At 38.9% G+C, this 13,909-nt stretch overlaps 1 protein-coding gene across 7 annotated transcripts in view; it reads left to right on the plus strand.

Moving 5' to 3' along the window:
• Positions 1–2,497: 2,497 nt before the first annotated feature.
• LIPI (lipase I) overlaps positions 2,498–13,909 on the plus strand; it is a 36,483-nt gene continuing 25,071 nt past the window's right edge. For 3 of the 7 annotated variants that reach the window (XR_004002614.1, XM_030580086.1, XM_030580068.1), the window contains exons 1-4: positions 2,500–3,303; positions 6,533–6,909; positions 8,708–8,816; positions 11,309–11,410. Coding sequence is in view for 5 of the 7 variants with exons in the window: in XM_030580086.1 (XP_030435946.1) it covers positions 3,225–3,303; positions 6,533–6,909; positions 8,708–8,816; positions 11,309–11,410 (667 nt within the window). In the remaining 2 variants the exon portion in view is untranslated. Of the gene's footprint in view, positions 3,304–6,532; positions 6,910–8,707; positions 8,817–11,308; positions 11,411–13,909 lie in introns of all 7 variants that reach the window. The other 4 variants (XR_004002624.1, XM_030580095.1, XM_030580074.1 and 1 more) reach the window with 4 other exon arrangements.

The raw sequence follows: 13,909 nt of genomic DNA on the forward strand, positions 1-13,909 counted from the left end.
ATTTTGTTCAATGATTTACCAAATAAAGATACGATCATATCTAGAATAAAAGAACTGCCTGTCTCTGCCAGAACAGTTGAGAGACGCATAAGCAAAATGGCAGAAAACATTAAGGAAAAGCAGACAACTGCATTAAAAGACACAGCACTGTTTAGCATTGCAGTGGATGAGAGCATGTTCCACTTTTGGCAGTTGCTGCAAGATATTGTGCTTCTGATGAAATCAAAGAATAACTTTGTTGTCTAAAACCCCTGTTTGGCACAACAAAGAGGGAAGATATAGTGAAAAGTTATGTAAATTTTTTTGGTAAACATTTTGAAGAATGAGGATTTGATATCAGAAAAATATTTTGTGTGATAATGGATGGTGCTCCTGCCATGGTCAGATAACAGACAGGATTTGTAAAGTTACTTGAAGATCAAATTGGCCGCCCAACAGTCAAATTTCACTGTGTCATCCATCAAGAAAACCTGTGTGCTAAAATTTATAATTCAGAGCTTAATAATGTGACGAATAGAGTGGTGCGAATTGGGAATTTCCTTGTTGCTTGATCTGCTTTGACTCACAGACAGTTTCAAGCACTGCTAGAAGAGATGGACAGTGCTTATAACAACATTCCACTTCACAGCAACATTTGGTGGCTAAGTCCTACATGATGGTATGTAATGTTACTATTACATTAAGTGTTTCTTGCAAATGTCATGCATTTCTACTAAAGTGTTTAGTAAGGGTTTTGAGTATATATTTATTTCACCATTGTTTATATAACAAAATATTGGAATATAAGAGAGAATCCACTCGAATGAAATGATTGGACAATATCAGTCTTTGCAGACAGCAATTTTTGCAGAACCTAATGCTTCAAAAGATTGAATGTGTAAATACATCATGTGATTTCACAGAATTGTAATTATATTATCATCTTATTTGTCAGTAATTTGAAACATACTTAAAATAACCTATTTGCACCAAACAAAGGTTAAGGATGGGGAAGGAATGGAAAAAATAATAGCTGAGACACAGTAATGGATTATAGGGATGATGAGAGTTCATATGCAGACCTGTCAGAAATAAAAGACTCCAATAAAAAAGCTTGTCAGTTACATTAAGTTAGAAATTTGAGGTTATTTTCAAAACTTTCTGTATCATGTCCATGTATGTAAACTAGGATATGAACATCCACAGGTAGATGCACATTGCATTGGACAAGATGCATATTTTAAAAACTGGTGCAAATATGTGCACATGTCAACCTGACTTTCCTTGCCATGCAAAAATAGATGGAGAATGAGTGAAGCTGCAACAAGTAGTCAAACATTTTCAGTTTTGAAAACAACTTTTGTGGGAAGCTCCTGTTAGTCTTGTTCATATTTAGACTAATGAAATAAAGGTTTGATTCTGCAAAACTTTCTTCAAGTGAATAGTCCTATTATTCCATCGCCCTCTCCACTTTACCACCAGCAGAGCTCAAAGTAAAAATCTAATGCAGCCTTAAAAGATCCCAAAGGGGCAATTACCAGCTGTAAAAATGTGGATAGCATAGCTCTGTTGGAGTCACCCTTTGAAGAGTGGCAGTAGTCTGTGATGAAGTGTACAAGCCCACACTGGGAAAGGAAGGGGTAAGGAACAACTCTGGGCCCAGAAATCCCTGCCTACCCACACCTGCTGGGCATGCTCATAATGGAAGAGGAGCTCAAAAGGGAGCAACCCAGCTCAGTCTTGGTGTACTGAACAGGAAAGGAGTTGTGGTACAGGCTTCTGCCAAAAAGCTGAGGCCCCACATGGCCAGGACTAGGTCCCAGTGCCGAGCTACCACAGGCCCTTCGACCCCGGAGGACTGCAATGACAAGCCTCAACGAAGGGTGGGAAACCCTCCAGACCATGACCAGGGAGGACTTCAAGGGGAGCTCAGAAATTACGCAGAGGCACTAGCAAAGGAACTGATACCAAGGTAGGAAGTAGCCCAGGGAGCAGGCGCCCATCCTCCTAGGCCACTTACTTTGACATATTGTTTCATTGGGCCTAGGGTTGGAACCTGGTGGAGCAGGAAGGGCCTAGGTTTTCCTACCCTGTCTACTGACTCATCATCGGGCAACATGGCTGCAAATAGTTACTCACTCTCGCTGTTGGGCAACACTGTCCAGAGTATCTCCACCAGGTGGTACTGCCAGGCTGGAACTCAAAACACTCCCTGACAGTCCAGGAAAACAAAGCCAGCCTAGATACTCTTGGTCTCTCACTAGTCCATGAGGAATGGGTCCCATATATTGTTCTGGAAAGAATATCATGAAACCACATCTCCTACCCAAGGGAACAATTGTGAAGGAATCTTTGCAAGGAAAACATCACTCAGATTTACTCTGCCTTTTTCTACTCCTGTGGATTTTCCAACTAAGTCTCACCACACCTCTGTGGAGGTGTAGGTATTGTTCTATTTTACACAGGGGGAAACTGGCACACATTGAAGTTAAGTGATATGAGTGACTGTCAATAACACAGCAAACCAGTGACTGAATCAGAAATACAAGTCAAGAGTTCTGACTACCAGTTTTGTCCTCTATAAAATATTCCCCCCTCCCTCTGTGGGTTAAGATTAGAGGGAGAATCCTTAGGAAAATCACAAGGTCAACACAATCCCTAGGAATGCAGTGGCTTTCTTTCTAGTCCTTACAGCGGAATAATTTTATAGCCAAATGTGTTTTTGCTGCAAGTTGCTTTTGACCATCCCAGCATTTTCTCTTTCCACACTCTGCAGATCACCAGATGTATAACAGACCATCAAAAACAACCAAATAGTCTGCCTTCCTTGGCATTTCATCTGAGCAGAGAGGTCAAGCAAAATGATGTATAATTACTTCCACTCCTCCCTAAATTCCACATATCTGGCAGAGCCACCAGTAACATACCACATCAACTACTCACAAGGTATAGACCCATGTTAGTCCAGTAGTTCCCAAGGAGAGAGAAAGAAGGGCAACTGACGATTAGGAAAAAAAAAAAGGCACAAAAATATCTCTGAAAGAACTGAATCTGCATCACCAATTTAAGTAAATTAAATAGGAGGAGTCATGAATTGCAAAAGCTTGAACATTGGTTTTTAACCTTTGCAAAATCACTTCCTTCTCTTCACCACACCTGTTTTATCAGCGACGTTTCATTGTCAGATCATAGTGTAAGCTAGCACACTATAAGGAAATACTAAAATCTTCTCCATTCAGCTGTGGATGTTACGTGTTGCTTTTCACCATTTCCATATGTTGAAGCTGTTTCTCTTCATCTTTTTGACGTACCGGGTGAGATCAGGTAAGAGAGCCACTAAAAGTTCCACTTTACTTTTTCCAAGCAAAGCAAACTAACTTTTCTAACTGCAAAATGGCATGTAGATTAAACCTTATGAATCATGATTAATGTAACAAACAATTAGTCAGGTGAACTTGACTGATTTGAAATTAGGACAAAGGTTTTCAGTATAAGGTAAATAAAGAGAACATGATACCTTATCTCCTGCATTTTTGTCACAAGCAAAAAGTATGTGCACTTTGTATTGTGGAAGTGTATGAAAACTGTAAAACTATTTTGCAAATATTGTTTTAAACATAAGATGAGATTATTCAGCATTAATTTACTAGGTATGAAGACTTTCAAAGTATATTTTACAAATGTATGAGTTTATTTTTTATGTACACTATAATTTGTTTATTAAAACCCTTCAAATCAAAATGTGTGTTTATGTAAGGTTCTCTCTGTCCTAGCCTCAAAAGCCACTGAGGGAAGACAAATATAAAATAAATTGTACAAATTGAAGCAGAAAAGGGTGAAATACTATATATTTACTGGAATAAATACAAACTGCCCAACTGATATTTATAATGTTCTCATCTGATAAAAGTGCATATTTGAGTATTCTCATGAGGGTGTATAAAAAGCAATATTAGTTATACAAACATGTTAGTTATATGTTGCATTGCCCTCTTTAACACTGCAAAAGTAATTTTCCCTCTCTTGATATTCATTCCCCTCTTCTTGTCAACTGTTGAAAATAGGCCACCTCCACCTTAATTGAATTGGCCTTATTAGCACTGACCCCCCACTTGGTAAGGCAACTCTCATCTTTTCATATGCTGTGTATTTAGACCTCCCTACTGTATATTCCACTCCATGCATCTGATGAAGTGGGTTTTAGCCCACGAAAGCTTATGCCCAAATAAATTTGTTAGTCTCTAAGGTGCCATAAGGACTCCTCGTTGTTTTTGCTGGTACAGACTAACATCGCTACCACTCTGAAACCTGAAACCAGTAAATGTTGCCTCAAAAATGTGTGAAATTGAATTTGCAAACTTCCTGTTTGCGTAATGATTTACTGCTGAACAGTCTCAAATTATTTATAAACATTTAAAATCCATATGAATTTTCATCTAATTCCACAATATAAAGTATGCATAAGTGTACAAAGCAGATGTTTTGTCCTTTTTCCTGTATTTACTTTTCAGTGAACACCTTTTATACTCTATTAATACTTAAAAGTAAACATCTGAGATATGTTTAACTGTTATGTAGCATACCTTTCAGCTAGTAGGTTTCACTCATCTTTGATACCTCCAACAGGATAGGCCTTTGTACTTCCATTGATCTAAGTCTGATCTCTCTTACATTGGTTTTTTGCCCATGTAATTCCATTGACTTGAATGGAGTTATTCCGGATTTAGAATGATGTAAGTGAGAGGAGAATTGAGCTTTATGAGTAGATATCAAAATAGTCCCATTAATATGAAGGAACATTCAAGGTATCTCAGTGTAATTCACTACACAGGTTTGAGAAATACATGGTAATAATAATTATTTTTTCTAATTGTAAGATAGGGATATCCATTTTGAATTTTCTAGAGGAAGAATAGCTGTTTCATAGTACACCGAGGAAAAATGTTGTCCAGTTTAGCTGTGAATCTGAATATTTAAAATGCAATTAGATGTCTAAGTAATTTTTTTTTTTACTGAAACTGTTTCCAGCATATAGTTGTGGGTGTGTGAGTGGCATGTGTGAGAGAGAATTTCTATTTTAGTTTTCTCAACTCACCTAACATTGTCATGTTTTGAAAACCAGAAATTTAATTTGACAGATGATAACATTTCAGGATCTTGCCAATATAAGACATTTAAATAGGATCTTTTGATGTTGTTAGTATGAAGATCAAAATAATTGCATCTGAATCTGAACTGTTCCTAAATTTCAGAGTTCCTCACTTTACTAAGGTTCACTATGTACCAATCTATTAAAGATTACAGCCATATGTGTCTTCTTTTATTAGTTATCTGATTTAGTGAGTCATATTAATCCACAAAGATGTAACCTGTTAAATAAAAAGGGCAAATTACTTAAATAAAACATTTAACACTTATTCAGAAAAAAATTGGTATTGAATTTTAAAAGCCAGGAATTCCAAATATGTAGTAATTATGGTTACAATCATTTCTGATGAGGTGACTGAATGAATGAGCAGAGAGAAATTTTGTGCCTTTCCAGATGATAGAGCAGGAAGACTCAGGACTCTTTGTAACCCTGCTCTGTCACCTTATTTTGGTTTTCATTAACCCTGCATATATCCACTGTTCTTTGCAATGTCAACTCCATTTCTTGCAGTAACCTTGCTTTGGCTTGGTTATCTATTATTCCACAAATAATTTGGCCTCTAATTATTCCATCTGTTAACTGTTGAAATTCACATGATTTATCTTGGTTACGTAGATTTGGAATACAGTGTTCAGAGATCTCACCTGTCAGTTGGTTTCTTGATTAAAACAATATAAAGGACCTTTCCAAGTGGTGTTCTCATGTGGATCACAGTATTCTTGATTGAAAAACAAAACAAAACACACCTTTGTCAGCTAGTTTGTAATCCCTTTCATGCTTTCACCGCAATGCACTGTGGATATCGAGGGCCTCTGGACCTGCCATGTGTAGCTGTGTGGGTGATTTAACCATGTCCACTTTCTCTGTAATGCCACTTGGTTCCAGAGAAATGTGAAAGTGCTGCAACCACTTCCTCCAATCTCTGCCAGATTCCCATTTATTTTTTTGCCTATTTATAGAATCCTCAGTAAACTGAAAACTTAGTTTAAATAACAAGCTTACATGAAAACCTACCATTTAGGAACAGAGTAGTTACTATTTCTCTTCCTACTTCAACTTTCCAAAAGAAATTGACAGTTTGTATTTTTATATTTTGTTTATATAAAGAGGCATATGACAGAAGAAACTGAGAACGGTTTGTTAAAATATTGGGGGCCCAACCTTCAGTTGGGTAAATCAGCTTTGAAGTCCATGGAGCTGTGTTGATTTACACTAGCTGTGGATCTGGCCCCAGGTTTGTGTCACAGACTTGGAATGAGCATAGGCTTTAGATGAGTTCAGAATGATAGAATAAATGGAAGTACTTCAACCTTTGTGGACAATTAGAGAAGGAAAATGTAAAAGAACGGCCTTTTACATAGTCTAACTGATTAAACAATTGTCTAACATTTTTATATTTTTCAGATACAGAGCAAAAATGTGAAGAGTTCACAGATCTTAACATACACAATGCTTTAGCTGGGACAGCTCTAAAAGTGAAACTGCTGTTATACACAAGGACAAACCAAAACTGTGCTGAGAGTCTCAGTGAATATAATACAACAGCATCTACATATCTGGATGTGACCAAGAAAACTGTCTTTATAGTCCATGGCTTAAGACTAACAGGCTCTACACCAATATGGCTGAATGACATTAAAGAACTTCTGCTGTCTTTAGTGGACATTAACCTCATTATAGTAGATTGGAACAGGGGTGCTACGACTGTAATTTATCATAATGCTGTCCACAACACCAGAAGAGTTGCAGAAATCTTGAAGAAATATATTGACCAGATGTTGGTAAGGTAGACATTTACCCTGGAGGTAAATGATTTAAAATAGCATAGCTTTGGGTGCTAAAAAAAAAAGTGTTCAAAATATAGTGGTCTCAGAAAGAACACAATAAATACCATACTTTGAATTGTTTGTACCAAAATGCTTACATTAGTGACTGCATGAAGTTACTACTGTATCACTCACGTATCTTTGTTCCCACATCTGCTCGCATTGACGTCAAAAGCAGTTTGGGCACTTTATTTCAATGGAACCGAGATTGTATTTGAATCACTTTGTCAGCAAGGAGTTTCAGATGCATTATGCAAAGAGTTGCTTTCTCAGAGGAGAAAGGTCAGGCAAAACTCTGACCATTACATTATTAAAAATTGTTGCATCAGCTACTCCTTTAAGTACTAAATGAGATGCAAAGAAAGCCCACTTATGAATATTTCTTATATGGAATGTTTATCAGAAGTCATTGATAAAAGGCAGTTAAAAACAGTTCTCCATTGTACAAAATACTTTATATCCTAGTGCTAACAGGAGCAGCTAAAACAATTGTTGATGAATAAAAGTCTGAGCCAAAGCCCACAACGGTGGTGGAAAGACCCACCCATGGACTTTACTAGGTTTTGGATCAGTCCTTAATGAAATGGACCAAAATAATTTAAAGTCTAATTTATTTAATTATCAATTTTATTGTTTGAATTTCTTCCATCTCCATCACTTCCCATCCTGAGCATTCTCAGAAAGTTTGAAGATTCTATAACAAGAAAATATCTGCACAAAGGTTAACAGAGAAAGAAAGTGGGTTTTGGGGGAAAGTGATAAGAAGAGATGACGGAAGATATGGCACACCGTAGCATGGCCTCTGGGATCAGCTAATACTGATTGGGTTGTACTTGCTAATTTACAAAAATATGGTGGAAAACTTACATAAGACTAAAATAATGATAAGAATGTAGGCACAGTCCCATACTGGGGTAGACAGGACTACATATTGCATAATCCCAGGTCCGTGATGCAGGCTACTGCTTGCCACTTACAGTAAGCAAGTAGGCTACCTAGTGGAACATTGGCTGTACCACATGCATTGAGCAGATCTTGCTCTGCTACAACTTACATTACAGTAAAATGTTCACGAGGGGGGTAAAAAGTGGAGGTAAAGATGTTAAGGCCCAGGACTCCAAACATCATGGTGACAAAATGATTGTCATGTAGCCGTTTAGTTGTTAATTCACCTCCAGACCAGGAAAAAAATATATCCTACCTCTAGAACTGATTGAGAGAAATTCCCAATCCCATGGCCTTGCAGACTCTGGATCTGCTGGTATTGCCCCTGAGTCCTGCAATAGCTACTGCATGTGGTAAGCATGGCCTCCTCTCAAGCGATCCTGCAGATGTAGACTTGCTGAACTGGCCATTTGATATCAGAGCTTGTTATTAGTATTTTTTAATTGTATTGGAATGGGGTCAAAGTTGCTTTTAGCTGATGGTTTTAGGAATTCACCTTTCTAGAGAATCTCATAACACTCTGTCTCTTCTTCAAAAAAAATCAATGAGACAGCCTGGAGGAAAGGTTACCAGCCTCCTTCATACATTTTTATAACAACTGTACAGTATAACTAGTACAGAAAGTTTAATAAAAAAGACACTTGAAATCCATCATTTTTAAAAGTCAGAAAAAAACCCTAAAGTTTTAAGGAAAAGTAAATAGTAAAACTGAGTTTACTGAAGTCTATTCCGCTAACCATATTGTAAACCTTATGGTTAACATTTCTATAACCCATAATCACGCCTTTTTTTTTTTTTTAACTGACAGGCATATGGAGCCTCTCTTGACTCTATTTATATGATTGGAGTTAGCCTTGGGGCTCATATAGCTGGATTTGTTGGAGAAATGTATAATGGTACACTTGGCAGAATTACGGGTAAGACTTTTAAACCTGCCATCCCCATTCTAGTTTATATTCCATCATTGTCTAAGTTAGCTGCGTACCTAGGGTGACCATGTCCTGTTTTTAAAGGGACAGTCCTGTGTTTTGGGGACTTTCTTATATTTGTGTCTGTTACCCCTCCACCCCCTGTCCTGTTTTTTCCATAGTTGCTATCCGGTCACCCTATGCATACCACATGGGTGTCAGTGTTGAAAAAATCAACACATAGCACACGATTAAATTATTTAGTAAGACAGTGGATCAAATGCATCCTTGATGTAAATCCAGAGATTAATTTGACCCACTAGAACAGTAGCATAAACAGTATTTAGAAATATTACATTTTTAATTTTTTTTTAATCCGCTACAAAACTTCTTTTTAGGATTTAAGTTACTTTGGAGAAAAAAAAATTATGGCCAAAATGTTCAAACCTACTTGTCTAAAGTTAGAATCCTAAATGAGAGTTGCAGGTGTCTAGCACCCTCTCAGATCAAGCCACCTACTTTAGAGGAGCTTAAATATGGATTTAAAAACCTGATCAATGCCTGATCAAGCATTTTATGTACCATATATACTCGTTCATAAGCTGAATTTTTTTAGTAAAAAAAGGAAGCGCCATAGATGGAGGTTGGCTTATGAATGAGTATAGAGAGGGAGAGGTGGGGTGCAGCCCCTCCCCCCAACAGAGGGAGCAAGGAGAGGCAGCACAGCCAGCAGAGACAGAAGGGAAGAGGTGGGGCCAGAGTCTCTCCGCTTTTGGCCATGCTGCTCTCCCTCCAGCTTCCAAAGTAGCTGCAGTTCCGGGGCTGGCAGGCTGCCGCTGTGACGCTCAGCCCCGCCCCCCAGAGCAGGCTGTGGCTGCATCGCCCGCCCTGCCACACCGGATCATGCTGCGGCCGTGCTGCCCAGCCTGCCAGAGCAGCTCCAGCCAGGCCATAGATATCCTCCCTTGGTCTTCCCCAGATAAGATGGGAAGGGGAGAGTGTGGGTGTCCTGGGCTACTGGTGGGGTCATGTGGGGGGTAGTCACAGGGGTTACTCTTCTGATCCCCAGTTTCTCCTCCCCCCAAAATTTCCCCACCAGCTGCTGTCCCGGCCCGTCAGGGTAAGCCGCTGGAGTGCCGGGACGCTTTGTTTACTTAGGTTTACCTCTGAGCCTGCAGATGCGAAGTAAACAAACCATCTCGGCCCACCAGCGGCTTATCCTGATGGCCCAGAAGCCAAAGTTTGCTGACCCCCTGAATTATAGCGTCAGCTTATGAATGGGTCATAAAAATTTTCCATTTTTACTTATCCATCTTGTGGGGGGTCAGCTTATAAACAAACCGGCTTATGATTGAGTATAGATAGTATTTCAGAATTCCTGTTGACTTCAGTGGGAGGTTTGGATGCATGTTAATATCAGTGGAATATGGGTGCATAAAAATACAGGATGGAGACCCTGCATTTGAGCAATTTGTGACAGATGAACAAAGCTAAGCCATTTACTTGACCAAGTTTCAAGAAATCAGCTTTTTCTATTTTGATCCTTGTGTGTTCAGACTTCTCATTCTCTGAATTTCAGATTCACAGATACTAAATTTCACATGTAAACTCAGTCAAAACCTGACCAGTTTCATCTGGTTTTGCATTAAAAAACTGTGTTTAACCACACATTTCAAATAATTTCAACACAAATCTATAAATGGGGCATGGCTTGTTTGGAACCAGGACTGCTGCAAATGTTATATCATGTTCTTTTGGTGTCACAGTCTGGAAGTTTTGCCTGAAATAACCCACTCACTTAGCAGACATTGTTTCTGCTGGGAAAGAATAAAGCAGTTCTGCTGACTCAGAACCCTGGTGCAGGTGGCTTGTTACTCTCCTAGATGAAAGGGAGGTGGGAGTGGCTCTTTGGGTGGAGAGAATCTAGGATGTGTACTGAGCAGTCCTGTAGTAGGAACCCTAGGAGATACTAAGTCTGGAGTGAAGGCTTGAACTGTATTGTTAATTAATATAGACAAACCCAGAAAGGGGTGAGTCTTTGTGCATGAACTATGTGTTAGAGTAGAAATTATAAAGGCATCTATTCAAACATGGTCTCACAAGAAAATTTTTGGTGGCCTCATAGTGTGGCCACCAACTCTTGCTGGTGGCCATTCTGACAACTTTTCCTAAAATGTTTAATTAACTTTAGGAAAAACAAATATGCACATATACACATCCAAATCATTGTAATTTATGTAACTTTTTATTGCATACTCAGTAATAATAATATACCACTGTCTTATTCTTTACTGGACCCAAACAGAATAGAAACAAATAACATACTTTGCACATTCTTGTCTTTTGTTGCATCACCATCCAGGAGGGTGTGGCCACATGAAAAGCGACTGGTGGCCACATGCAGCCACGGTGGCCGCATTTGAGAAAAATTTAGATTAAAAATTATTATTGAAATGGAGCCCTAGAAAAATAATGCCCACATGTTTCTTCTTTTTTTTCAGGTCTTGACCCAGCTGGCCCTTCATTCAGTGGGAAACCACCAAATGAGAGATTGGATCATACAGATGCAAAGTTTGTTGACGTCATTCATACTGATATAGATGGTAATGACATAGCTTACATTTTCCTGTTTGAGTTTAGGAGGAAATATACAACATGGAATGCAGGAGTAGAAAAGAGGAGGGGAAAAAGCCAATTAGGAGCATCTAAGTAATGTTGCTCTGGTTCATACTGATAAACAGGAGCAGTTCTGAGTTGTTATCTAAGGGTCTGATCCCATTGTACTCAATGAGAGTCTTTCCATTGACTTCAGTGGCATTAAATAAGTCCCTGTATGCCTGTTCAAACTGAAAATGGAATTCATTTTAGAGATGAAGGGCTCAATCTTTCTGTTCTTATATGAAGGGTTTGGTTGTCAGACTATTTTGAGTGACCTAATTCAGCTCTATATACAAAACTAATTAGTATCAGGACTTTTTTAATTTAAAAAGTCAACAAATGTGTAGGCCAGATGATTCACTTCCATACAACTCTCCTTTTGTTCATAGGACACTATTTTCCAGTAATTTTTGTCTATATTATTCTAGTAAATGCACTTTGAAGGAAGGAGAATTCATGCAGTCTCCCCAGAAAATCAAAATATGTGTAAATATAATGGGTCAATTCACACTGGGTTCTTTGTAGGCTAGTTAAGCATTAAGATAGTTTGTGCAATGCTCACATCATATCCATACTCACATCAATAACTGTGAACACTTGAATTTGACCCCGTAGTATTATTCTGTCATATGGGCAACTACCACTCCCGTTGACTTCTGTGGAGGATGGACTTTAACAGAGGATGGATTTAGAGCCACTATTGAGAATCCTGAGCAGAATCACATTAGTGTAATGCTGAAATCAAGATTTTCATCATACAAAAAAAGCAAGAAAGTCAGGATTTCGACAGCACCATAATTCTGCCAAGAATAATTAGTTCTGATGATTTTTAAGAGCACAAAAAGTCTCTCATCTCTGTCCTTTGGTCATATGTATTACAATAGGGTCTCAATAATAATATTAACAATTAACATTAATGTATTGACTTACATATTAAGACATATTAAAACATTAATCTTTAAAACACCTTAACCTGATAAACTAAGCTCATATGCAGTAAAATGAATAAGCATAGTAGAACCTTAGCATTATGAACACCTCGGGAATGAAGGTTGCTCGTAACTCTGAAAAGTTTGTAAATCTGAACAAAATGTTATGGTTGTTCTTTCAAAAGTTTATAACTGAACATTGAGTTAATACAGCTTTGAAACCTTACTATGCGGAAGAAAACCAACTTTCCTTTTATATTTTTAGTAGTTTACTTTTAACACGGTACTGCACTGTATTTACCTTTTTTTTTTGTCTCTGCTGCTTCCCGATTGTGTACTTTCAATTTCAAATTAGGTGTGTGGTTGACCAGTTCAGTTCAGAACGCTGGTGTTCATAACTCGGAGGTTCTACTGTATACATATATGTTTAAAGTATATGGATCTAATCCAAAGCCCACTAAAATCAGTAAGAGTCTTTGAGGGGCTAGGAAGGCTGAAAGGCAGTTCCTTTCCTTTCTGCTACATTGTATTGAGGTCTGCTAGTTTGTCTCAGGGCTCAGTGTTATGAGCATAGAATGAAAAGTCCTAATTAAACTAACATGGGTGCAGAATTTTGATTGCTGAGGCAAACCAGAGCTCTGAATTTCCTTACCTTTGTGCAATTAAAATCCTTACCACAACACTATGTAAGCATAGGGTTCTAGTCTTCTTTCATTCCATGCATGGCAATCTCATTGGTGTCAATGGGGGTCCTGTGCAAATGTCTAGTTAGCATATAGCCCACTGATTTTTGCATATTATTACTTTTGTTTTTAAAGAAAATAACATGATTGAAAGGAAGAAAAGTGCAACTAGAATAAAAGGAACATACTCAGTTTGTCTCTGTAGGAGTGAAGAACAAGAGGAAAATAAGCCCCAGAAACTTTTATTTACCTTTAAGACTGTCGCAGGGCAATGACCCACTAGGTGCCTCCTGCTAGTTGTCCAGTGAAATAGCTCTTTTCCAGCTCCAGAGCTCCCTCTGCCAGCTGATGTCTCACCTGCCTCCTGCTAGTTGTCCAGTGAATTAGCTCTTTTCCAGCTCTGGAGCTCCCTCTGCCAGCTGATGTCTCACCTGCCACTGGCCCCCATGTCCCTCCTGGACCCCGGTGCCCTTTGCCAAAGGGTTCCACCCCCACAGTACCCCCTCTGTCTAGGTCTCCCCTCCAAGGGGAACCCCCAACCCTCTATCCCCACCTTGCCTCAGTGGCTACTGCTAGTCTCCATCTAGCCCCCACATACTTGGGCAGACTGCAGTCTGTATACCACTCATCGGCAAGGGGTTTAGGACCTGCTGCCTTTACCTATCTTTGGGCTGCCCCCCTGCAACTCCAGTACCTTTTTGGCCTTCTTAGCAAGGCCTGCATCCTGGGGTTTTACTAGGCTGGAGCTCCCTAGCTCCCTCTGCCCTTCCCCAGCACTGCTCCACCTCAGGTACCCTTGTCAGCTACCAGGCAGCCAGGTCTGTCTCTCTCA

Source organism: Gopherus evgoodei, chromosome 1, assembly GCF_007399415.2.
Source record: "Gopherus evgoodei ecotype Sinaloan lineage chromosome 1, rGopEvg1_v1.p, whole genome shotgun sequence".
Lineage (NCBI taxonomy): Eukaryota > Metazoa > Chordata > Testudines > Testudinidae > Gopherus > Gopherus evgoodei.